At 44.1% G+C, this 27,208-nt stretch overlaps 1 protein-coding gene across 6 annotated transcripts in view; it reads left to right on the forward strand.

Moving 5' to 3' along the window:
- Nucleotides 1-27,208, forward strand: part of Ppp2r5c (protein phosphatase 2 regulatory subunit B'gamma) — a 130,735-nt gene that overhangs the window by 582 nt on the left and 102,945 nt on the right. For 4 of the 6 annotated variants that reach the window (XM_090344851.1, XM_090344852.1, XM_090344846.1 and 1 more), the window contains exons 2-3: nt 613-678; nt 24,042-24,207. In XM_090344851.1, coding sequence (XP_090200977.1) covers nt 24,099-24,207 — 109 coding nt within the window. In that variant the 5' untranslated portion in view covers nt 613-678; nt 24,042-24,098. Of the gene's footprint in view, nt 1-612; nt 679-4,740; nt 4,820-24,041; nt 24,208-27,208 lie in introns of all 6 variants that reach the window. The other 2 variants (XM_090344847.1, XM_090344845.1) reach the window with 2 other exon arrangements.

The following is a 27,208-nucleotide window of genomic DNA, read 5'->3' on the forward strand; positions in this document are numbered from 1 at the left end:
GGCAGGGCCGGCCGGGGCGGGTGGGGGCTCGGCGGGACGCCGGGGCCGGGCCCCGAGGGCGGCGGCGGGCCGGGCGCCCCGCAGGCCGGTGGGGGCGGGGAGAGCCGGCGCGGCGGGGCGGCGGGAGGGCCGAGGTGGGCAGGTGCCGGCGGGGCGGCGACGCTGCCGGGTGGGCGCTCCGGGCTCCGGAGCGCTCTGGCTGTGCTGGGCGGCGGCGGAGTGCGGCGCGTTGCGTGTGCACGGGGGCGGGGGCCGAGGCTCTGGCTTTGAGGTTTCAGGAGGGCCCCAGAAATCCCTCCTGCAGGGAAGCCGGGGGGTGTGATGAGGCGCTTGCAGAATACCAAGGGCGCTGCGTACAGTGGGGCTTACCCGGCACGGCTAAAGTTTTCACCTCCCAAATGACAGCGGAGAAGGGAAGCGCCGTCGTGTGAACCGGGGTGGGGGACAGCACAATTCCGTGTAGATTCTCTGCAGGTGTGGATGGAAACCACCAGAAACGCCACTTGAATCATAGGAATCCATTTCGAAACTGCATTTGGCTAATCTGATGTGTAGCTGTCGGGGGGGAAAAAAAAATGAGAAGACTAATTGCTTCCCTTTGATGTTCTCCAGGAACCACCAAAACCGGGGAAAAGTGGGAAAAGTTCAAAAGAAGGACAAGAGACGGTAGACCCAGAGGTAACTGTCTTCAGATACTCGTTTTTTTCCCATGAAGTTTTTAATAGAGAGTAAAAAAAAAAAAAAACAGTGATAAAACCCTACACTAAAACATTTCCCTGTGAGACTTGGTGGTGTCACCACTGGAGTTTTTCAGATATTTCATTTTTTTCTACTTTGGAAAATACTGATTTCATGAATGCTGTACTGATCTGTGGAGCTGTTTTGGATTGTGTGTGTGTATGTATGTGTGTATGTGTGTGTGTTGTTGTTGTTGTTGTTTTGTTGGTTTTTTGGTGCCAGTCCTGGAGTTTGAACTCAGGCCTGGACACTGTCCCTGAGCTACTTTTGCTCAGGAGTAGCATTCTACCACTTAAGCCACAGCACCACTTCCTGCTTTTTCTGAGTAGTGAATTGGACATCAGAGACTCACAAATTTTTTCTGCCTTCGCTGGCTTTGAACCACATTCCTCAAGTCCTCCTGAGTCGCCACGATTGCAGGCATGAGCAGCCAGCATCTGGCTTGGAGCTGGGACTTGTAAGTTTATTCCACTCACCACCTTGCCCCTAGCAAATGCTCCCTTGTTGACAGTCATATAGGGGTTTGGCTGGACTTCTGCTCTTTCTAGCTTCCTTTCTGTACCATCTACCAGGTGGATTTTTCAGTGGCTCCTTCCTTCATCAGCCTGCTTTCCTTGGTGAAGCTGGTGTCCTGAGCAAGCTATTTTTCTCTTAATGTCAACCCCATAATGCTGGTGTTTTTGATATCTGGTTGGGAGATTCCTGTCTACTCTTCTGCATTTTCCCCTCTCCTCCTTCCCACCTTCCCCCTCACCTCCCTGCAATCGGCAAGTTGTGACTTTTCCTTCTTCCTGGCTTTAGGCTCATTTAAGGAATAGCTGGAATGCTCTGTGTGGGTTTTGTCCTCCTGGTCGAATCTTGGTTCTTTGACATAGTTGTGGCTTGAGAGTGTTTGCAGAGTCACCACATTGGCCTTGTCTCCCTGTGACTAATGGGGTCCAAGTCTCTAAGCTCAGGAGCCGCTTGGATCTGGGCTCCAGAACTGATCGTTGAGGTCTTATCACACATTGACTTGTGACTGTCAGATTCCTTCCTGTTCATCATATTAGAAGAGTTGAGCTCTGCCTGAGAAACAATTAACTAGTGAGGAGCCTCCGTCAACTTCAGTTAGCCCCAGGTTATCTTTTCTTGTCATTTGGTGCCTTCTAAGCCTCCCTCCTCTGTAGCAGGCGGCTTATTCCAATAAATCTAGAGCAAAAGCAGAAATCTAAAAGGTTCTTTAAATACTCTTAGGCAGGATTATTTGCATTGGTCTTTCTCTGCTCTTTCTTTATAGCAGATAATCAACTTTTACTGTGGCTTGCGTGCATTTCACTTACTTACTTCCTGGGTCACTCTCCTGATGATTTAGATGAAATGTAGTTGCCCTTGCTGGGGTGTATGCTGTCTCTGGGAGTTGTTGCTCTTTCATGAAAGCTGAGACTGCCTACTTCTCCTTAAACCTTTCTTGCTAACACACCTGTATCCACTTGCTGCTAGGCTACCAGTGGTCATCTGCTTGTATTTCAGAGGAAAGAACCTTTGAACCGGAAAAGTCCATCAGTAATGCAAAGATTCCCCAATCACTGCTATGTTGATATGTGTTTATAAGGTGGATTGGGTTCTTGGACTGTTTATTGAGTTAGGATCTTGACCGTGGCCTGTAGTGTCGTAAGTATGATGCCCCACTTGTCTTTTTGTATTTTTTCTAGTGCTTCTGTCTAAGAGCTGGAACCACAAAGCTCGAAATTACCACTGCAAAACACTGAAAGGTTGGGCACCTCACTACTTCCTCATAAGGACCCCAAAGGCAACGTGGCATATTAAGCATGACACTTGGCAGGTCACTGTGTAAATTGTTGTGCAGAAATACAAACTGAGGCACTTGAGTTCATCTGAACTCTAAGCTGACCCTTACTCTGTTGTTTTCTTCCCCTTAGCCTTCAGCTCTCCCTCTAGTTCCACCCACTTACCAAGCCTGATTGACTCACACAGGTGAATTAAACCATTCTTGCACACATTTTTCCTTTCCTGTCTCTCAGTGTTACTCTGAACTAAGAGTATCTTAACCGGAGTGATTTAATAGGTTTGCAGTTCCCATGTTGCTCTTCAAGCCTTTGTCACTTTCACAAGCAGCTGCTGTGCACATGTCTGTGAACATGGACAGTATCACACACTGGCTCCACATCCTACAGGAGGTGAGGGCAGGTGCCTACTACGGGCTTGAGAAGTAATCCCAGCAAAAGAATCCTTCAGGAACCTGCCATGAAGTTGACATTCCTCACAACTTCAATTGTGTGAAAGGTCCGTGCAGGGAACCCTGGCTAGCCGTCTTGGAGCCTTACAGAGGACCATGCAGCAAGTGGTCTGCGTGACAGGTCAGATTTCTTGGCTACCACAAGGGAATGTTTGACAGCATAGACCTTTTTCCCTAAGGAAGGTACAGTCATGGAGCAAAAGGTAGACCTGAGGAATGACAACATTGAAACACTGCTTCCTGCTTGTCATAAATTATAGTCATATACTTTTCCTCATCTCTAAATGAGCTAGTAGGTTTAAGAGTCATCCATTTTTATTTACGCAGAACAGAGAAGGCTCTTCTCTGGTACAAAATTTGTCCCCCCCCCCAAAAAAAAATTAGGTGGCAGGCTATATCTCAGCATAGCAAAGGCCATCACCGTTATAGCCAACTTGTGCCTTATTCTCAAAAGGCCTACTTCTTCAATGAAACACTGATACATTTCTTTCTTTTTTCTCTCCTCTTCCAAATAGAATTTTAAAATTTGACTTGTTGCTTATCCACATGTGTCCTGGAAATGGAAGTTTGTCCAGTTCTCACTGCTAGTTTTGCAGCACGTATTTAAGGAACAAGAACACAGCTGGACTCATAGGCCACTTGAAATTGGAAAATGTGGTGGAGATTGACAAGGAACTATATTCTTGAGCAGCTCTTCTCAGTAGCATTCAAGTCTGGGGGAGCACGACTAGGCACATTTCGTGAATATTTAACATCTTAATAAATTCCTCTGAAATCCTAAAGTTCATTTCACAAGATCAGACCACAGGATGGTGTTGCTGTATTGTTTTGTTTTGTCTTGTCTTTTAAATTTGTGTATTGTGTCCAAAGTTATGCTTTAAAAAGTTGTTAATGCTTTTGTGAAGTGATTTGTTTCCAGCACATTAAAGGTGATTTGAGTATTGTTCTCTGCTCATGTATTTTGCGTGTCCGGCTCAGCTTAGTTTTGTTTCAAAGTCTATACAGCAACGCTTACATAGAATCTATGCTGAAAAGAAAGCTGAACAGCCTTCCTTGGAGTTGGTAGCTTCTCTGGACACTGGCTACCTTTAGGAATGACATCCCTTTACACTTTCATTGCCACCACCCCCATGGGTGGAGCAGAGAGACAAGGACCTGCCCGAAGGTCATAGTGCACTGGGCAGTGGGATCGTTGTCTGTAAGTTAAAACTGTAATGCTGTTTTAAACTGATAGCACATCCTTAGGTTAACATAAAAATTTTAAAATATCTTCTCCAACATTCTTCTTTTGTTTGTTTACTTTCTGTTCATACTCTGGCAGGAGCTTTCTTCTGAGTTAGTTGGAAGAGGACAACGGGAAATGTCAAGGGAGGATTGAAGGTGGTCTGGGCTGGACAGGAGGACATCTGGGCCCCGTTTCCCTGGCAAGACAAAAGCCTCCATCTGTAGGCTCATCTCTGAGCACTCATCTTCTGTTAGGACCTCCTGTATCTTGTTTCCTTCATTCTCTTCCAAGCTTTCTTCTGTACAACCCTCAAATGAACTCCAGTAAATCCAAGTCAAAAAGAAGTAGTATTTGGAAAATACTACAGATAAGGCTCTGGAAGATATGTGGCAGGATTTATCTCAGGATTTACAACAATACTGTTAAAAGACATTGAAATTCCTGTGGAGTTGTTATGTAGGAAATGTAAGTCCTTGTTTTGAATTGCTGCGATCTTGGTTGGCTCTTCCCGATCTCTCTCCACCTATTCGTCCTTGCTCAGGTGCTGGAGAAAGGTGGCCCAGGTGCAAAGGACTGGCAGCTGCTTCCCTGAGGGCGTTCTCAAGACCTCGAGCAAGCAGGTGGTTCTCCCCTAAACTACCAGCTCCTCCAACACATCCTCCTGTCCAGCTGTCAGGGGACAGATGGGTGACACTGAGGAGACACCCTTGTGATCTCCCACCCCACCGTAGCTCCAACCCTGGACATGTGGGGCCAGTTATTTGTTGAAGGGCTGTCCTGGATCTTGTGCTCAGTAGAAGGTTCACTGGCATCCTTGGACTTAACCCACTGAAGGCCATTAGCAACCACGAGTGTATCTATGCATTGCTAAATGTCTCCTGAAGGACACACACACAACCTTACTGAGCCCCTCTGCAGAGCACATGTTTGGTTACAGAGCAACATATAACTGACATGTAACTCGACCTGCTTGCACTTTCCTGTAGAACTGCAGTGCTCAGATGAAGGGGAGGGGGCTGCTCCTGTTCACTCACCAAAGTTAGAACCCCAGAGAGGAGCTATATCTACATACTAAATTTATCCAAGTAAAAATTAAGCCTGGTCACCTGAAAGAGGAATATTGCTTTATGTTCTTACAAACCTGTTCAGCTGTCTGTCTCTGAGTCGAGTCCATTCTGATATCATGTGTAGTCTGTGAACACTCCACATCATGAGCCTACAAAGGCCAAACTGTGTCTTCCTGTTAGGAAAGTAGCTCTGACTTCTTGGACTCCTGAAAGCAAATGAGGGACCCCACCCACCATGTCCCAAGAACATACCTAAAGGCCACTGTTTTAGAATACTCTACTGACTGAATAACCTCTGACCAAATACTTCATCTTTTTAACTCAAACTCAAATTCATATATTTTTAAATTTAAGGGAACCTGTTTTCACCATATTTTTTCAACTTTCTAAACTCATTAGTAATTATTCGCCATACTAATTATTTTTCATATTGTTTCAACTTGCCACCCTCACTAGATGTAGCCCTGTAAGACATTACTTCTTTTTTTAATTCCAAACCACTGTATATAAACTTTTTTTGGTCAGTCCTAGGCTTAAGCTCAGGCCCTTTGCACTGTCCTTGGACTTTCTCAAGGCTAGAGCTCTACCACTTGAGCCTCAGCACTACTGGCTTTTTTCTATGCATGTGGTACCAAGGAATCAAACACAGGTCTTCATGCATGCTTGGCAAGAACCCTACCACTAGGCCAAACTCCTGCCAGCCCTATATTATTTATTTTGAGATAAGTAGAGTGAATAGAATTCTCTGCAATTCATGAAGGCAGTCAGTTTTTCATTACTACAATAAAGTAACGAAGACAACAAGTGAAAATATTTATTTAGATCATATTTTTGGGAGTTCCTGTCCTAGGCTGATAGCCCTACTTGTTTTAACCTCTCATGGTGATGGTTCATGTCAATGGTGAGAAGTATGCTTCAAAATAAGCCACTCGTGGGGCCGGGAGTTTGGCCTAGTGGTAGAGTGCTTGCCTAGCATGCACGAAGACCCGGGTTCAATTCTTCGGTACCCCACATACATAGCAAAAAGCTGGAAGTGGTGCTGAGGCTCAAGTGGTAGAGTGCTAGCCTTGAGAAAGTCCAAGGACAGTGCTCAAGCCCTGAGCCCAACCCCAGGACTGGCAAAAAAAAAAAAAAAAAAAAAAAAATAAGCCACTCGTATTACTAGCTAGGAAGCAGAGAAAAAGAGGATAGGAAAGGGGTCCCACAATTCCCTTTGTAGACATATCACCAGTGACCTAAATGCCTCCAACCAGGCTGATGGTGTAGGACATAATTTAACACGATTCTGTTAGTGAATTTCAGAAGTGATGAGGAGGGCCAGGAGCATAGCCTAGTGTTAGCATGTTCACCTAGCATACACAAAGCCCTGGGTTCATTTCTTCAGTATCACATACACAGAAAAGGCCAGAAGTGGTGCTGTGGATCAAGTGGCAGAGTGCTAGCCTTAAGCAAAAGTGTCAAAGGACAGTGCCCAGGCCCTGATTTCAAGCCCCAGGACTTGCAAAAAAAAAAACAAATGATGAGGAAAAAGTTTCAAAACAAGTTGTTTTTTTAAAAAGAGGCTATCCATGTACTATGATCTAAATGCATTTCCATGCAAAATTTTTATTCAGTGTTATTTATTTTAACTAAATTGCCTATGACATAGGAGATTAAGGATTTGGGACTCTTTCCTGTCTGCCTTTTTTGTGTTGTGATGGTGTTGGTATATGTGTATGTTTATTTGTTTTGCTGGCAGTAGGGCTTCAAAACCTCTCTCTTCCTTGGCTTGCTTGGGCAGCTGGCACTCTATCATTTGAGCCAGTTTTGAGCCTGAGCCTGTATTGTTTGTTTGTTTTGTTTATTTGTTTGTTTCTGGTTAACTGGAGACAGTCCGGCTTCAAACCACTATCCTCCAGATGTTAACTTCCTGAGTAGCTAGGATTACATTAGTGAACCACAAGCCCATGGCTAGGTTTGGATTTTTGAAGCAGGGTCTCATTATGTAGCTAAGACTGGCCTTGAACTTGATGGTGTGTGGGCTAGGCCATCTATGAACTCAAGATGCTTTGGCTTCAGCCAAATGAGTGCTGGGATCAAAAGCCTGCACCACCACACCTAACACAGGACATTTTTAAGGTGTTGTAAAAGTTTTAAGAAATAGAATATTTTTGTTTGCTTTAATATATTTGGAAAAGAAAGTAGTCTCAAGATTTTGAAACAAGTTCAGTGGTAAAACATCTCCACACACAACTAATGCTCTACCACCTGAATTTCAGTTCTGTAAAAGTCTGAAGATACTATTTTTATTTCCCCTCAACTATGTTTTCTTTATGCCTCCAGTTCTTTTGCTTTCATTGTTTTTCGGAGTGAGCCTTGAGCTTGTGCATGGAATCAGTCTCAGATTTTGATCTTGCTGTCTAAGTAGCTAGGACTGCAGACGTACAGCACCACATGGCCTAAGATTTCATAGTTAAAATTTATTTATTTATTTAGTGCTGTAATCCCAGCACTGAGGAGACTGAGTCAAGAGGATTGCAGATTCCAGGTCAGCCTGGGCAACATAACAAGTTTCAGGCCAGCTGAGAATCAGAGGAAGATCTTGCCACATATATACATGCATACCATGCATACATACATAACATACATACATACATTTGGAGGATGCTTTCCACTAGAATATACTTTGAATATGTTTTACAAGATAAACTTTGTCATAAGCACATCAAGTCCTGTGTCAACATTATGTCCTGCTGATTGGGGAGAATGAAAACAGTGAGTAACATGACCCTAACCAGTTAAGTACTTGAGTCTGGGCTGTCTGTATTGCTGGTGCTGTGTGACACCTGTTTCCTCTGGACAGTCTCAGTATATTTGCAAGTAAACCTGGACCCATTCAATCAGACCTCGTCTCTGCAGGATGGAAGGGATAAAATGGAGCAAGCCCACCTGGGAAAGCCACCTGGAACTTGGAGTTAGAACATCAGGTGCTTGAAAGCACCTAAACAGGCACAGGCTTACCACTGAAAGTTCAGGTACCAGGAGGCACAGTAGACAAGTGGATTCAGCATTCCTCTTCTAGAAAGAGTTCCTCAAGTAAGTGACAGGAAGTGCTCTACCCTGGTCTGTGAGGTGATAAAGCATTGACTGGCATCCTGCCATGCAGTAGTGAAGTTTTCCCTGCCTTCACAGTATGGCCGGGCAGTCAACTGCCTTCCAAAGTTACAGGAGAAATCCTCTACAAGCTTGCAGTTAGGACTTTCCATAATGGGCAGGAGTCTGTCGGAGGCCAGGCACACACTGAGCATGATCATCTTGTATTTTCTTATCTGTGAGCTGTGTTAAGCAGACTTCCCTGTTCCCTGCTTCCTGAGCAGGTTTGAGAACAGCTGCCACCTTGAGGGGCTGCTCTTCAATACCATGTTGCAGTCTTCATGTCTCCACCTGGGGGAGTCAGAGAACAAGCCTAGTCCCCAAACTCCAGGGGGAAAGCAAAAGTTTGAGGACATATTAGATTTTCTCTTGTCATATATATTATAGTAATATTCATTATATGATATGTATATACATTATATATATCATATTTTTAAAGATGAGATTTATGGTGATGGCCCTAAAGAGCATTAATGCTGACCAACTGTTGATTTTTCTCATTAATACCAAAGGACCTGCGAACTCTAGTGTTAGAATTACCTTGGTTATATGTTAGCCATCTACCATATTAAGTAATTTAAACTTGAATTAATGAAACTAAAAATTAAGTTTAAAATCTGGTTCCTTGGTCCTCAGTGGTTTTTGGCTACTAGCTTTCCAGGGACTCTGGGTAGAGCCATCTTGGAGCTTAGGGCTGTTGCCCAAAGCCTGTGCTAACATGAGTGAATTCAACTTAGCTTTGTAGGGTAAATTTGAAGGAAAAGAAGATAATTGGCAAAAGAGAAGGAAGTAGGTAAAATTAAGAACTAAGAAAATCAAGAAGGAGTAGACTAGTGAGATGGGGCAGAGGCCATCTTTGCCTCTGGGTCCATGATGGGCCTACCTGAGAAGCCTACACAAGGAAGACCTCATTTGTGGTAGGAGGGGAGCCTACAGAGACCCAAGAGAAGTTACATGACCTTCCAGATGTCTTTTTAAACATTTAGTTTCTCCTACATATTTATTTTTAGATCAACCCTCCCGCCATGGTTAAAAAGTAGAATCATACAGTTACTGGAGAGTTAGCTCAGTGGGAAAGGCAAGCTTATCATGAGTGAGGGCCTATGTTCAATCCCTAGACCACACTAAGAGAAAACATAATACAGTTAAAGCTTCTCTCTTTTATCCAGCACAGCAGAGTTGAGCAGGTAGAGTGCTCAGAGGCATATCTGTATATTATTTTCACATTCAGGGATGAGAGCTGGGGCTCCAGGCTTGGGATAACTGCAGGCTGGCCTTCAGTTTTAGAGGCCTTGGTGGGAGTTGGTGGCAGCCTTAGTTTTCCTAAAACAGTCTAGTTTTTTTGGAGTGTGTGTACTTCCCCTGATAGATACCCAGTTCAGCAGTATTCTACAGAAGTGGTAAGGGCAAGAAAGTGACTATGAACAGATGAATAGCAGATGAATAATTCCTGATGTCACTCCTACCTTCCACTATAGCTGGGTTTCCAGGTCCAAACCTCTAAGGCATCTTGAGCTCCCCTCCACTGCTTCCTTGCCGAGTTGCACCTTTCAGTACAGTTATCATGGGTGCACCTATGATTCTTCTTCAACCTTGTTACTGCAAGGGGTCACTGCTCTCTTGTCCCTTCATTAATCATGTGGAATGGGGTGCACAGTCAGTCTTGATCCTCCCTTCTCTGTATCTACCTCTTACTAGGAAATGTTGGCCTAGAAAAATATAAAAGAGAACACTTGCTGTGAAAGGCCAGATAGGAAATATTCTAGGTTGTGCAGGCCTTGGGTACTTTTATGTTCTCTGACACAACTACTAAGTTTTGTTGTGTAGCAAGAGACCATGCTGAGTCAGTAGTAAGTCCAGGGATGCCGCTGTGGTAAACAAAACAGGGCCAGAGGAGGCCTGGGAGCTACCCTCAGGCTCTACCCTTGAACTCTTCCCTGGAACCAGGCTTGCTCTTATTACCACTGAAGCTGCTTGCTCTAAGACCTCAAGTTTGGCCCTACCAATGGAATTTGACGTCTAGTTAGAAATCTTCAGAATTAACAGCATTTGAATGAAGGAAACAAGCTGCTTATTTAAAGTAGTAATCCCTTACATCATAAGACCACTGGGAGTAAGGATTTATCACAAAACCAGTTGCCTGTTTTGCTGTTTGACTATTTTGAAGGACAGAGACTGAGAAGTACCCATATACCTCCTGTCCAGATTTGTTGTTGTTGTTGTTGTTTTGGTGGGGGGGGCCAGGGGACAGGAGTCCTGGGACTTGAACTCAGCCTCTGTGCTGTCCTCAGGCTTCTTTTGCTAGTGTTCTACCACTTGAGCCACAACTCTACTTCTCGCTTTTTGGTAGTTTATTGGAGATAAAGTGACCCTTAATTTCCTTCCCTGGCTGGTTTCGCATCTCAATCCTCAGATCTCAGCCACCCGAGTAGCTAGGATTGCAGGTATGAGCCACCAGTGCCCTGATCTATCCAGATTTTTTTACTCCACATTTTGGATGGTTCACCCCTTTTCCTAAGAGTGAAGGACGCTTCTGGCATCTTGTTTTTCTGTCTTAGGAAGTGTCCACATGCATAAGGGCTTTTAGGAAGACTTGAGGAGTGGACCCTGTGTTGCCAAGACAAGCAATGCCATTTCACCGATACTTCCTTAGTGGCTTAGTGGGGTATGGAGGGGACCAAACTCTGGAGCAGTGATCCAACTACCAGCCTGGGCACCAGAGCCTCTACCTGGGGCCAGGGTCAAGGGCCTACTTGGGCTGTACCTTGCTTAACTTCCCCATGTGACCTGGCTGCTCTCTCATAACCTTCCCACGTGGCTTCTGGTGTTTCTCCAGTCACGTCACCCTGGGCAGGTAGAGAGCAGACACCTTCCACTTTATGATGTAGCTGCCCTTTGCCCTCTGAGCACCTCAAGCACAACTTGGGGACCCTACAGCTACTTTGTAGATAGGTGGGTGGCCTTAGTGCTCACATAGAACTCTGCAGGCCACTGACCTTCAGTGGCTTCTAAGTGAAGAGAGGTCATTTATTCTGGTTTGGGTTTGGTAAAGAATACTGTGTTTGAAAAACCATTTCCTAACACTAAGCCAGACACAAGAAGGCTTAAATCAGTCCCAGGGCAGTCTTGCCTCACTGAATGAATAGATAAAAGCAAAATTACCCTTTCCCTCCATTCTAGCAGAGTGGCAAGAAAGGAAAAGTCAAGTCTTTGTTAGATGTTCCTGAGTCAAGTCAAGTAGTATGGTACTACTTGACAAAAATTAGCTGTAACATCAATATCCTATTTTTATTTAATGTGAAAACTCCTAAAGCACAAAAGTATACCTTTCATTTCTCACTTACCATCTAGACAACATGCTACCTATGTGCTCACTGCTGGCCGTGGCACCCCTGCTGTTTGTGACCAGTGCAGAAGGACATATCTGATGAGAGGATACTACAGCTCACCACTATCTCATTCTCATTCCAGAACCTCAGTCATTCCCCATGTATCCCCTGTTCTAACAGCTGATACGCTCTCAGTAGATTTGCTTCTCCTCTATATTCTTGTTTGTAGAAATATGCAATACAGGGCCTTTTGTATCTGGTTTCTTCCACCTGGCATCATGCTTCAAGGCCCATCTATGTTGTCATCTGTCAGTAAAACATTATCTTTATGGCAGAATCATATTCCCTTCTGTAGACACAGATGGGATTTGACTATGTGAATAGTGATGCTATGCGCATCCACAGTGTGCTTTGGTTTAACTTGGTTTACAGTTCTTGTTGGTGTACACCTGGGAACACGAGTAACTGCTGGGTCATTCCGTAATTTTGTATAACTTACTGAGGACCCAGACTGTCCTCTACAGCTGCTGTTCTGTTTACATTCCCAGTAGGGATGCACAATTTCCAGTTTCCCACATCTTCACTAACAACTGTTGTTTTCCATTTGTAATACAATGTACCACCTAGACATGCTGATAAGTACCTGTAATCCCCGAACACAGGAAGCTGAGGTGGAAGTATCACAAAATCAAAGACAGTCTTTGCACCTACAATCCTAGAAACTCAGGATGCTGAGATGTAAGGATCTCAGTTCAAAACCAGGCAGGAAAGTCTGGAAGACTCTTTACCTCTAATGAACCACCAGAAAACGAAGTGGAGCGGTGGTTCAAAGTGGTAGAGTGCTATCCTTGAGTAAAGAGCTCAAGAACAGAGTACAGGCCTTGAGTTCAATCCCCATGACCAAGCCCTTAATAAAAAAAAAAAAAAAAAAACAACAAAAAATGAAGTCATGCTGGTGGTGTGGAATGCTGTGTCACTGTGGTTTCCAAACACCTGGTGATGTCTTTTTACACTCTTGTTGCCCACCTGTTTGTCTTCTCTTGAGAAAGATTCATTTAAGTCCTTTGCCCCCTTCTTTACTGGGCTCTTTTTTCTGTTACTGAGTTGCCAAAGTTCTTTTTGTATTCTAGATACTAGACCCTTATCAAAAGTACAATTTTCAAATACTTTGTCATATATTTTTTTTTGCCAATCCCAGGGCTTGAGCTCAGGGCCTGAGCACTGTCCTTGGGCTTTCTCAAGGCTAGAGCTCTACCACTTGAGCCTCAGCACCACTTCCGGCTTTTCTATGTATGTGGTACTGAGGAATCGAACCTAGGTCTTCATGCATGCTAGGTAAGCACTCTACCACTCGGCCAAACTCCCAGCCCACTTTGTCATATTTTGTGAAACTATCTATCTTTGCCCCACCTTTTTTTTCTGTCAGTAATGGGGCTGGAACTCAGGGTCTAAGCACTGTCTCTGAGCTTTTTTTTTTTGCTCAAAACTAGTTTGCTACCGTTTCAAGTTACAGCTCCACTTCTGGTTTTCTGGTGGCTCATTGGAAATAAGAATCTTTCTTACAAGCCTGTCCTGCCTGGCCTGGCTTCCAGCTATGATCTTGAGATTTCAGCCTCCTGAGTAGATAGGATTATAGGTATGAGCCACTGGTACCCAACTTATCTTTGTCCTTTTAGCTTAAGATCCTTCATTGCACAAAGTTTCCAACGTTTGTGAAGTCCAACTTAACCTGCTTTTTTTCTTTAGTTCTTTGTGATTTTTGTGTCATAGTTAAGAAACTATTCCAAAATCCACTTCCATTAAATTTTACTTCTGTGTATTTATAAGAATTTTATGAAGCTTTCTATTTTGATTTGGCTTGGATTTTGTGGGGGGAGGATCCTGGATTTTGAACTCAGGGTTTTGTGCTTGTTAGGCAGGAGCTCTGTTATTGGAACCATTCCATCAGCCCTTTGTTGCTCTGTTTTTAGAGAAGTCTCAGTTTTGTTATAGACCTTGGGGCTTGATCTTTCTATTTATGCCATCCATATAGCTGGGATTCTAGACACAGACTACAACATTTAGCTTGTTGTTTGAGATTGAGTCTCACAAACATTTTTGCCAGGCTGACCTTGAAATGTGATCTTAAATAGGTGGAATTAACGGGTGTTGACTATCATCCCCACAGGATTGTGTGGTTTTAACTCTTATACTGAGGCCTTAGATCTATTTTGAGTAAACTTTTACCTATGGCATGAGGTAGAGGTCTAGCTTCATTCTTTTCCATGTGACTGTCCCATTGTCACAGCAGTCTACTAACAAGGATACCTATATTCTTTTTCCATGCAATGGTCTTGACATTTAGTTCCATCTCACTGACCTATATGTCTGGTTATATTACTTGATCAAAATTCTCCTTGAAAAGGTACTAATATTCATGCAAAATAAGTTTTGTCTAGGAGACAAGTCATTTGGCATTGTCAAAACATAAAATGTGTGTTCATACACAGAACAGTTATATAAGGGAAAATCAGGAGTTGTGTCAGTGATGTGGAGAAGAGTTCAGCAGTTCTGCGCCACCACAAGAGCTTTGGCAAATAAAAGGTTTCTGAGATACAGTCCCAGATCTCAACACATGTACCATTTTTTATAGAGGCAGACACGTGATCAAGGCATGATATAAGCTTAAGGGGAATACCTTACAAATATAAAGGCTGTGGTTGAGCCTGGCTGCAAGAGTGTGGACGTGGGAAAACTTTATAAACAAATGACATTTGAGCCAAGATGGAAGGTTGAGTATTAGAAAACATTTGAGCATGGGGAACTGGGGTTGGTGGGAAATGAAGAAGGCATTTCATATAACTTGGCACCGGACATGTCCAGAAGACATTTGAGAATCTGAGAGTAGGGTAGAAGCCCTTGAAATAAAGGGTATGTGTGTGGAGTTTGTTATTTTTTTTAAGGGAATCCTGGCAGCAGAATTAAATAGGGAAAGGCTCTAGTCTAGAGGCCACAGGATTAAATTAAGCTAGAAGTCCCATCATCCAGCTTTGCTTCTTGAGAATTGCAACAAAGAAGCCCATGCTAGCCTTTCCCACTTCCCTCTCCTCAGATTGGTTTGAAGGAAATCTGAGCCTGTGTTTGCAGGATTCTTGGCTGTGCATTCAGTAAGCATATTAAGGAGGCTCAGCTCTATTAGTGATCCTTGAGTTCATGCCGACAGCACACAGTGCCTCGATCCAGAGACCTTTTACTCACCTCAGGCCATCTCTGCTCTGCATTCAGGTCAACCTTATAACTTTCACACATGAGAGAGTTACTTCACTTAACACAATGTCCTCCAATGCCTTCCTCTGTTGCTGCAAATAATAGGACTCTATTATTAATAGCTGAATAATATTCCATTGTATTATATATACTCTATTTTTTGAATCTGTTTATCTGTTGATAGGCACCTAAGCTGATTCTATTCTATAGCTTTTGTGAGTAGTCCAGCGGTGAACCTGAATGTTCAGGTGTCTTTTTGTACCACTGGTTTCATTTCCTTGGATATACACCCACAGTGGAATAGTTGGATTATATGGTAGATCTGCTTTAACTTATTGAGGATCCTCATAGTTGTACTAATTAAAAACCATTGTGTTGAATGAGATGGTATCTCAGTGTGGCTTTGATTTGCATTTCCCAGTTGACAAATGATTCTGAGCATTTTCCTATGTTTATCAGCCACTTGTATTCTTTTGAGAAGAGTGTATTAGATAAATGACCATTTTTAAATTATATTTCTTGTTGTAGATATGTGTGTGTGTGTGTGTGTGTGTGTGTGTGTGTGTGTTGTGTTCTAGTTACTATCCCTCTATCAAATGAATAGTTGGGAGATACTTCCTCCTACTTTGGAAACTATCTTTTCATTCTGTTATTTCTTTTACTATGCAGAAGTTTTTTTTTATTTGATCCAATTCCATTAATCAGATTTTGCTTTTGTTTTTCATGCTTTTGGAATCATACAGAACCAAAATACTATTATTATACCAAAAAACTTAACATTCAAATCACCCCTGCCCAGATACATCTAAACTATATAAATTAAATCTTGTAGATTTTGTGTGTTCCCTGTACTTCTTTTCTCTTCGTTCTTTTCTTCCTTCCCTCCCTCCCTCCCTTCCTCCCTCTCTTCCTTCCTTCCTTCCCTGTCCTGGGGCTTAAACTCAGCCTGGGTACCTTCCCTGAGCCTCTTTGTGTTCAAGACTAGTGCTCTACCTCTTGAGCCACAGTGCTAGTTTTGACTTTCTTTGAGTAGTTTATTGGAGATAAGAGTCATGAAACTTTCCTGCCTGGGCTGGCTTCTAACTGTGATCCTCAGATGTCAGCCTCCTGAGTAGCTAGGATTATAGACGTGAGCCACCGGTGTCTAGCTGCCCTGCATTTCTCCTACTCTTTGTAGATTCCCATTCTCTTTTTTCTCCTTCCAGTTTAGTTGTTAAGTTGGCTTATGCCTGTATTCCTGGCTGCTTAGGTTGTTAGCCTGCCTCCTTTCCATGTTGCCCCCTGCTTAAGAAGTTGAGATTAGAAGGACTGAAGTTCAAGGCCAAAAAGTTTATGAGACCTCTTCTTAACTATGGCTGGGTACAGTGACATGCATCTTCATCCCACCTACATGAGAAGATGAGCTTGTAGTTCTAAGCCAGGCTGAAAAGTTCATGAGAGTCCATCTCAATGGAAGGAGCTAAACATTGTGGAGCTCACCTGTCATCCCAGCTAGAGTGGGACACCTAAAAGAATAAAGTAGTACTGTGGCCCAGGTATACACTGGGGACAGGGGGTTACAGAATGAGACCCAATCTAAAAATAATATTACAAAAAAGGTCTGGCAACTACGAGACCTAGTACCACCAAAGTTGGGAGAGGGAAAGGATGTCATTCCCCATCAAGGGTAATCGCCTGGGCGGGGACACTTGACAGTGATTAGAAGCATTCTTAGTTGTCACCGCTTGAGGCAGGGGGCTACTTGCTTCTAGTGGGCAAAGGCAACACCCTGGAACCACTCTACACCAACAAACATTACTGACCAGTGCCAGTCAGGCCGCAGTGGCAGCTGCTCCAACTGTTGCTGGGTGTGCGTTGTCCCTGTAGTATAGGTTGTTAACCTGCCTCCTTTCTGTATTGTCCCCAGTGAACTGGTACTTATACCTAAGGCTCAGTCTAGTTCAGGCTCTTTGTGTTGTTTGTTGTTTGTGCCAGTTCTGGGGCTTGAACTTGGGGCCTAGGTGCTGTCCCTGACCTTTTTTGCTTACAGCTAGTACCATTTTTCCAGTTCTGGCTTTCTGGTGGTTAATTGGAGTCTAGTTTAACTTTGAATCATAATCTTCAGATCACAGCCTCATGAGTTAGCTAGGATTATAGTCATGAGCCACCCACTCAGACTCATTCTTTTGGAGACACAAAACCACTTTGGAAATGGTGTGTCACATGATACCAAGTAGTTTCTGGCATGTAAGCATAACATAGTTTGATCAATCCATTATAAAACTACAGAAGAGGGCTGGGAGTTTGGCCTAGTGGTAGAGTGCTTGCCTAGCATGCACAAATACCTGGGTTCAATTCCTCAGTACCACATACATAGAAAAAAGCCAGAAGTGGGACAGTGGCTCAAGTGGGAGAATTCTAGCCTTGAGAAAGCCCAAGGACAGTGCTCAGGCTCTGAGTTCAAGCCCCGGGACTGGCAAAAAAATAAAAAAAACTACAGAAGGGGAAATTTTGAAAGACCCTAGGAGCTAAATTGTTTAAATGAGGGTGTGAAAGGAAGATTTCTGTCTGCATTATGGGCTCCTTCTTTCTTCTATGGCAGTGTTGGAGCACTCTGAGAGTAGAAGAGTTGGACTGAGTGAGATTTAAGTCTGCTGCACCTCTCAACTTCACCTCCTGGGGCCACTCAAACACTCTGAATCTTGGGTTTCTTATCTGAAACAAGGAGGCTCCTGCAACACTGTGGGTGCATGGAGGGTGCCTGCATTTCTGGAGCGGCTTCTCCCTGCTTGCCTCTAAGTTCTAGATCCCACGAGAACAGAATCGCAGCTGTTATTGCCAATGTCTGGTGAAGATGTTAACTGAATTGGTATTAGCAGAGTAAATAGGGACTGCCACCAAGGCCAAGTTCCAGCCCCTGTACTAGCCCACGTGCACACATGTGCACGTGCGTGCATGTACACACGCACACACACCAAATAATAACAAAAGTAATAAATAGGACTGCCAGAGGACACATGGGAGGGAAACAGGGTGTCTGGAGAATTCTGGGTGGCAGCACTCCTCCTTAGCACTGACCAGTAGCAGGTGTGTTGGCAGCTATGAAAGAGTGCATGTTCATAGCCACCCCACTTCAGCACGCTCCTTGCTTTCCTCTGCCCAGAGACCTCTTCTGCCTTTCTCATCACTTCAGCTTTCAAGCCTTCCCCTTCTTTACCCCCTTTTACAGCAGTTCTTGACAGATGACCTCACGCTGTTCACACACACACGCACACACTCACCAGACTTGCTGGCATCAAGGCCTCTGAATATCTTTTCCTCTTCTGTCCAGTTGTCCCTGTAGACACAACTCCCACCCAGCTCAGCTGGCCCTGTCCCACCAGCCTTCCCATGAATCCAGCTTTTCTCTCCCCAAGCAGCATGGCCTCTCATCTGCTTCCTCTTCTCTTTACAGAATTTCTCAAGGTCCCTACTTCATGTGAGCTCTTCTCCCAGCATTGCTCAGGGATGCTGCTTTCACCCAGCTTCCTCTCCATGTTGTGGAATCTGATAGACACTTAGCGACTGTGGCACATTTGACAGGGCTAATGCTGTTCTCCAGAAGACTCTCCTTCCTTCCATGAGACCACACACAGGGGTTCTTCCTGTGTGACTGCCTCAGTGCCTCATTCAATCCTTCTCTTGTCTATCTGTGTTCTCCCTGTTTTCCTCTGCCAGGTGAGATTTGTTCCCAAGACTTCAGTAACCATGTAAATATGGCTGAAGTCCACCCATGGGGAGTTGTGCCCACTGGGAGCAGGCAGGACTGTCCTGGGGTCCAGGACACAGAAACAGAGTAGGAAAGCCAATAGCCAAGAAATCCAGCCGAAAAACAAAAGCCCAGCTGCTAACTTACATCACGCAGTACACAGAGCCCCAGTGCTGGAAGTGGGAGAGATGCCCTTGTACGCCCCACTCTGTATAATTGGAATTACTACATAGGGACCTCAGACAAAGCAGTCCTGCTTGAACTTATTCCCTTCCCACTTCAGTGGCTTGTCCAACTGTCTGTCCATCTGTCTGCTTGAACCAGAAGTAGGGCAAACTCCCCGGCTTCCTTTCTTCCACTTCTCATCCCACATGTCCACCTGTCCTTCTGCACCCTCAGCTGAGTCACTCACCACATGTACCGAGGCTGCCCTGCCCCAGCCAGCGTCTTCATCTCTTGTCTTCTGGTGACTCCCCTCCTCCGACTTCTGTAATCCACATAAGAGCCTGGGGGTGTGTGTGTGTGTGTGTGTGTGTGTGTGTGTGTGTGCATGTGTGTGCATGTGGCACATGGGCTCCAGTACTGTGGCTTACACCCAGGGCCTCATACTTGCATGTTTTTTGCTCAAGGCTGGAACTCTGCAACTTGAGCCATACCTCCACTTCCAGCTCTTTGCAAGTTAATTGAGACAACAGACTTTTCTGTTTGTCTGTGTAGGCTGGCTCCGAAGCTCCATCTCTAGGACCCAACCTCCTGAGTAGTTTAGGATTATAGCTGTGAGCCACCAGCTCCCAACTCTACTATACTAGAGAGTAACTCTACTAGAAAGGAACTGGGCAAGAGTAATTGGGTAGAGTGCCTGCCTAGAAAGCACAAGGTCGATTCAAACTCCAGTAACCACCATAATATTTTTTTTAAGTAAAAAGAAAGGAGCTGCCTTGTCATTGCCCTGTGCTCCTCCCCTACACACACACACACACACACACACACACACACACACACACACACACACACACACACACACACACACACACACACACACACACACACACACACACACACACTCTCCTTTTCTGGTTGCTCTTCAGCTGAAGAACAGTTCTTGCCTAGGCTACTTGGTTTGCTTTTCTGGAAAGCACCTGCACCTTCCAACCTTCCTTGTTCCTTCCTGTATCCTTTGCTTTTGGCCTGTAGCCACAACATCTTTTCTCAGAAAATCCCTTAGGGGCCAGACAAGGAGGCTCACGCCTGTAATCTAAGCTACTTAGGTGGCTGAGAGCTGAGGATCGAGGTTCAAAGGCACTAACGTCCGTGAAACTCTCATCTCCAGTAACCACTAGAAAACTGGAAGTGGCACTGTGGCTCAAAGGGTAGGGTGGTAGTCTTGAGCTGAACTGCTCAAGGACAGTGCCCAGGCCCAGAGTCCAAACCCACAACTGACAAAAAAAGAAAATTCTTTAGGAGCTCATAATCCCTTTCAGGAAAAAAAGGTGTCCACCTCATGATAGAAGAGTATAAAATTACAGTGTGCTGTAGCTAAGAGCCCAGAACGCAACATGCAGTGATGCGGAGGGTCAGCTACCCTGTCGGGAGACAGCAGAGGACAGGCACCTGGAGGAACTGGAGAAGTCACTGAGCATAAGGGTGATTTACTTAAAGATTTGATTTGATGCCACTTTATGGGTTAGCCAGATCTCCAAATCCTAGTCTTACAAATTTGGTTACATAAGCTACACCGTTTATTTTCCTGCCAGGGTAGGAAGCAGCTGTGGAACTGTTTCTCTTCATCTCTTTACAAGTTGTTTATCCAGGGTCATGATGTGCATAGCACTGGAATGGGAAAGTGAAAGGAGATGGAAATTATGTATTGGAACACATGTATATTACATAAGTTTTTGATGTGCTGGGATTTGAACTCAGGGCTTTATACTTGCTAAGCAGTCCATCTACCATTTAAGCCATACTTTGAGTCCTTTTTTTATTGTATTTCTTTTTTTGTTTTTGTTTTTTGGCTTTTTCTTTTTTGGTACTGGAGATCGAACCTAAGACATTTCACTTAATAGGCAAGCACTTTGCCACTGAGCTATACCTCAGCCCCTTTTTGATTATTTTTCAAAATAGAACCTCACATTTATTCCCAGTCTGGCCTAGACTATAATCTTCCTTGTTATATTCTTTTTTTGCAAGTCCTGGGGCTTGAACTCAGGGCCTGAACACTATCCTTGGACTTTCTCAAAGCTAGAGCTCTACCACTTGAGCCACAGCACCACTTCTGGCTTTTTCTATGTATGTGGTACTGAGGATTCGAACCCTGGTCTTGGTGCATGCTAGGCAAGCACTCTCCCACTAGGCCAAACTCCTGGACTCACTTTTTTTTTTTTGCCAGTCCTGAGGCTTGAACTCAGGACCTGGGGACTGTACCTAGGCTTTCTCACAGGTGGGATTAGAATGTGACCTTTTTTTTTGGTTGTGGAGCTTGAACTCAGGGCCAGAGTGTTGTCCCTGAATTCTTTGGCTCAAAGTTAGTACTCTACCACTTGAGCCACTGCACCACTTCTGGCTTTTTGTATGTGGTACAGAGGAATTGAACCCAGGACTTTGTGCATGCTGGGCAAGCTCTCTACCACTAGGCCACACTCCCAGCTCCAACATACTTCTAATGCAGCAGAGATGACAGGTGCACATTACCACACCAACATTTTTTCATTGAGATTGGTGTCAAAAACATTTTGTTCATTCTGGCTCTAATCTTTCTTATCTGCAATCTTTCTTATCTCCATTGTCCAAGTAGGTGGGATTGTAGGAATTTACCACTGTGCCTGGCCAGTATAATTTAATGTTTAAAACAGGGACAGTTAGCACTTTTTAAGGAGTACCCCAAGAAAGCTGAGCAGGGAAGTTCCCACTGTGAATAAATGAGTTATAGATGGGGTATTTAAGAAAGGAAGTCTCCAGGTTTTGTGACCAAGTAGAAAGAATGACAGAAATGACAGATAGTCAACTTTCTGTGCTAACACAAGATACCTAGCACTACTATCCCATCCTGATGCCCTGCCTTCTCGTAAGAGCATACCCCCCAGTGACATACTTGCCAGTGGGTCCCAGCCCTCAACCTCCACAGTACCACCTGAGGGACTAAATTCTCAACATTGGACTATTTGGGGAAGAGGGACTGAAGTCCACATTCAGACTATAGTCGATGTCCAGATCAAAGCCCAAGGAAGTACATTTTGACCAAGAAGCCATAGACTGTGGGAGAAGAGACCCTAGACCCCTTGTTCCCAGGTCAGAATTCTGTTTGCTAATCTCATCTTGGAAAACTCTTTTCAAGTGTCATCAAGGTGCTTATTAGAACTAAAGCAGCTTTTTCTGCTTTGCTGTATTTTCATTCAAGGATGTGAGCAGATTAGTTTGGTATCTTACTTGATGTGTACACTCCCCAAGCTCCTGGGTACTTGGGATGGCCATGTAGGGAGGCAGGGGAGAGAGAACCCCCAGATCAGCGCTTCATCTGTTTCAAGTGTGTGTGCAGAATCGAGCTGCACTGATCAGAGTAGACAGCGCACAGCCAAGCACACTGTACATCTTCACTTGGTGTTTGGCTGGTAGCTGTCCCTGATGTTCCACAGTGGTAACAAACCAGTGTGCTGTGTCAGCTGCAGGCCCAGATGAACACTATAGGATCCTCGTGGCCTGTGTGGAACATGGGACCTCTAGTGGCTTTGCCACACATTTCCCCAGATTCCCCACTAGAGTATTTCAGTGGCTGGGTTATAGCTGCCCACACAGAATATACCAGAGCCTGATAATTGTGATGGGGCTTGAATTAGGAGCCTAGAGATGCGTACAGATAGAGAAGCCAGGAGCAGGAACAGCTCCCTGGCTCTGTAGGCATCCTGTGCTCATTCCTGAGGGCTAGGTGGTGAGCTAGCAAGAAAGCCTAGCCCTCACAAGGTATTTCCACATACGGACTTACTTCCCACTCCCTCTGTACAAATTGCTACAACCCTAGTGGCTTACAATAGCACATAACCTTACTGGCTTGCAGCTTGGGAGATCAGAAGTGGAAAGTAACTGTAGGACAAGGCTATACAATCTCCAGAGGAGACTATTGTCCTTCCTGGCCCAGCTTCTGGAAACCCTCTTGTGATCCCTTGGGCAGAGTGCCTCCTCAGTTGTCACAGCTGCCATAAGCTTAACTGATGACATTGGGCCCTTCTATAATCCAGGGTTATCTTCTCATCTGGAGATAACACAGTCACATCTACCAAGTTTTTGTCACTAAATAAGGTCACACAGGTGGATTAGGATGTGACTTTTTTTGTTGTTGTTGTAAAGCTTTGAGCAAAAGGACTCAGGGACCACACACAGGCCCTGAGTTCAAGCTTTACAACAACAACAAAAAAAAGTCACATGCTAACCCACCTGTGTGACCTTATTTAGTGACAAAAACTACTTGAGTCATAGCTCTACTTCCAGTCTTCTGGTGATTAATTGGAGATAAAAGTATCATGGACTTTTCTGCCCAGACTGGCCTTAAATTGTGATCCTCAGATCTTAGCCTCCTGAGTAGCTAGGATTGCAAGTGTGAGCCACCAGCACCTAGCGTGACTGTTCTTGTGGCAGTCACATCAGCTATGGTTAAACACACACATATACAACTTAGAACTCAAGAGCTGGGCACTGCAACTCAAGCATGTAATCCTAGCCACTTTGAAGGTAGAGACTGAGGGATCATATTCAAAGCCAGATTTCAGACTAGGAGAATCAAAGTTCTGGCCATCCTAGGCACAAAGCAAGACTTTATCTCAAAAATAATCACACCTCCCCTGCGGGGGTGGGGGGGAGCAATCATGAGGCCCTGAGGTCAAACCCCAGTATTACAACAACAACAAAAAGTAGTAAAAAGGCTGAAAAAGATGTAAGAAATGGATGTCCGTGAATCTCTCTCAGATGACCTGCTGGAGATGTCATGAGCTCTACTAGACGTCTAGCAGCTCCAAACAAGGATTCATGTCTATTATGGAGTGACACTGTTCCAGAATGAGATTTTTTTTTTCTGCCAGTCCTAGGGCTTAAACTCAGGGCTTGGGCATTGTCCCTGAGCTTCTTTTCTCAAGGCTAGCACTCGGCCACTTGAGCCACAGTGCCACTTTCGGCTTTTTCTGTTTATGTGACACTGGGGAATTGAACTCAGGACTTCATGCATGGCTAGGCAAGTACTCTATCACTAAGCCATATTCCCAGCCCCAGAATGAGATTTATATATGTGTTTTCTATATTTTTATTGTGCTTCAAATACAGTCATCTTAAATCTTGCTTGTTGCTTTTATTTCTAAAGCAGATTCCCAGCAGGAAAAACAGCACTGGATCTGTCCAGTCCTCAACATCTACTAAAATGAAAGTACCACTCCCTCAGCCAGTCATGAAGAAAGACAAACGGCAGAATTCCTCTCGGTTTAATGCCAGCAATAACAGAGAACTGCAAAAACTACCATCTTTAAAAGGTAATTTTTATTTGCGTCTTAAAAGTAAATTTTTGGCTATTTGTGTGGAAGCAATACTGTTTCAACAGTTTGCTAGCTCCTTATTCCTTCTCTGGATCCTTTTCTCAACTGAGGTATTTCTTAGATTGGATGCCATTCATTTCTCTTGGCTAACATTTTAAATTCCAGGGCAATTAAGGTAAAAAGTAGTAATACTTAAAATATATGTATTCTATACTAAGAAAAACAAGAAAGGTAAAATTTCTTGAACTCGTTGTGGAGAAATTGTAAAAGCTTTAGAAGCTTCTGTTTTTCTGATGTTAAAGAAATAAAGCAGCTATCTCTCTCTGCTCTCCGGCCACGACGAAGCAAGCAACTCTGCTTCATGTTCCCTATCTACCATGATCTTCTGCTTGACCACATGGCCACAGTAACAGGCCAAGTGATCACCAAGTGAAATGTATGAAACCCCAAGAGACAAATATTTGTCATAAGAATAAAGTCAAACTAATACATATAATCAAACATGGTGACTTCTATTTTTAAAGAATGTTATTTAAGGAGCCAGGAGTGTAAACTAGTGGTAGAATGCTTGCACCAAGTATGCACAAAGGCCTGGGTTCAATTCCATGGTACCACATATACAGTAAAAGCTGAAAGTAGTGCTGTGGCTCAAGTGGTAGAGCTCTAGCCTTGAGAAAGTCCAAGGACAGTGCTCAGGCCCTGAATTCAAAAAAAAAAAAAAAAGGAAATAAAGAAGGTTATTTAACCCTTGAAAACTATTTTAAATTGTTTAATTTATTCAGTCCACAGTCTTTAGGAGGAACATAGAGTACACAAGGCCCTGGGTTGGATAGTGAGAAAACAATGGACATAGACAAGATCCTTCTTGCCTATATGGTAATATGGAAGACGAGCAACTGATATATCTTAAATAGGCATTAAGCTGCCATTGGGCAAAGTGTCCCTGGGAACAGGAGGTAGGGTATCAAGTGGTTGAGTTGGTCAAAAAGTAAAGAAGGCCAGCCACCAATGTCTCATAACTATGTTCCTAGCTACTCAGAAGGCTGAGTTCTAAGGATCAGAGTTGGAAGCCAGCCCAAGCAGAAAGTCTGGAGACTGTTAAGCACCAAAAAAAAAAGCTGGAAGTAGATCTTGGCTCAAGAGATAAAAGAATGTGAATTAATGCACCTTCTATCTGGCAAATATCATGTAACCCTTTTATTAATTACAATTAAAAAAAAAAGAAATCTAAAAAAAAGAGATAAAAGACTAGCTTTGAGTAAAAAGCTCAGGACAGGGGCCAGGAGTTTGGCCTAGTGGTTAAAGTGCTTGCCTAGCATGCATGAAGACCCGGGTTCAATTCCTCAGTACCACATACATAGAAAAAAGCCGGAAGTGGTGCTGTGGCTCAAGTGGTAGACTCCAGCCTTGAGAAAGTCCAAGGACAGTGCTCAGGCCCTGAGCTCAAGCCCAGGACTGGGGGGGAAAAAAAAAAGCTCAGGACAGCACCTAAGCCCTAAGTTCAAGACCTAGGCCTGGCGATAGATAGAAGATAGATGGAGGATGTTAACATTTGTGTGCCATGCACAGAAGACGATGTCCGAGGGATGGGATTAGTAGGAAGAAAACAAATGCTTTAGAGGCTTTCTTTGTTATAAATCATTTGGAGGTTATCTCCATCCAGGGATCACTATTTGAGACTAGGGAAAAGTGTTCTTTAACTAGAGTGTCCCTAAAATGATGCAGACACCCTTTTGCATCTGAGGTTCTGTCCCTGTATTCCTTCAGAAGACTCTGAGAAAATAGATTAAGAATTGTAAAGTAAGCCAGGGGTGGAGGCTCACATCTGCAATCCCAACTACTCTGGAGGCTGAGATCTGATAATCTGGATTCAAAGACAACTTTGGCATTAAAGAATGTGAGACTCTTATCTCCAATCACTAGAAAATAGGAAGTGGGCTGTATCTCAGGGGTAGGGCAATAGCTTGAGCTGAACACTCAGGGACAGTGCTCAGGCCCAGAGTTCAAGCCCCATGACCTACAAAAAAAAAAGGTAAAGTCAAATGTGAATGACTGAAAATCTTGATCCATGCTAAGAGACCGATACGTTGAATACAGACAACGTCTGATTTTTTTCATATCTCGAGTTTGTAATCATAGGGCTTTGGCAGTTAATTACTATTTATAATGAGCTCAGTGAGAGTAGTGCCTTCCATACTACAGGCAGAGAGTACCCACTCCCAGCATGACTGGGAGGAAGCAGGGAAGACAGGAAGGGATATATGGGTGGGTAGACTTTTTTTTCCCTCCCTTTGCTAGAAATCCAGGCTCTCCATTCACTGTGTTTTACAACACTTGTGTTTGCTTTAGCTTTGTGGTAAATATGTGCAGTGCTTTGTTTTGTTTTTGCCAGTTCCAGGGCTTGAACTCAGGGCCTGAGCACTGTCCTTAGGCTTTCTCAAGGCTAGTTCTCTACCACTTGAATCACAGCGCCCCTTCCAGCTTTTTCTTTGTATGTGGTGCTGAAGAATCGAACCCAGGTCTTCATGCATGCTGGGTAAACACTCTACCACTAGGCCAAACTCCTGGTCCTAGTGCTTTGTTTTTGATGAGTCTTCCTCTCCTAACACATATGTATTATCTGTGAAAGCAGACTGTGTTCTAGGATCTGGGGGACTGGTGCTAAATTCCTAACCCAGTGCTCTCCTGACTCATCTATTCTAATTGGTAAGAATGCAAGGTAAAAGACATGTGCATGCAACTCCTCCTTCCAGTTCCCTGGTAGGTGGAGTAGAAATATATAGAAACATGTGACTCCTCCTAGTTCTCTCATAGGCTGAATAAGAATGATGTAGGTAGTCTCACTGTGGCTCAAAGTGCTAGAGCACTAGCCTTGGCTGCAGAGCTCAGAGACAGTACCCAGGCCCGGAGTTCCAGCCCCACAACTAACAACAACAAGAAAAAAATGATGAGGGTGTCTGGGTCAAAGAAGTGTGCAGAACTTTTTTGAGTCTTCCTA

The sequence above is a fragment of the Megascapheus bottae genome, chromosome 14 (assembly GCF_031878675.1).
Source record: "Megascapheus bottae isolate mThoBot1 chromosome 14, mThoBot2.hap1, whole genome shotgun sequence".
In the NCBI taxonomy this organism is placed as follows: domain Eukaryota; kingdom Metazoa; phylum Chordata; class Mammalia; order Rodentia; family Geomyidae; genus Megascapheus; species Megascapheus bottae.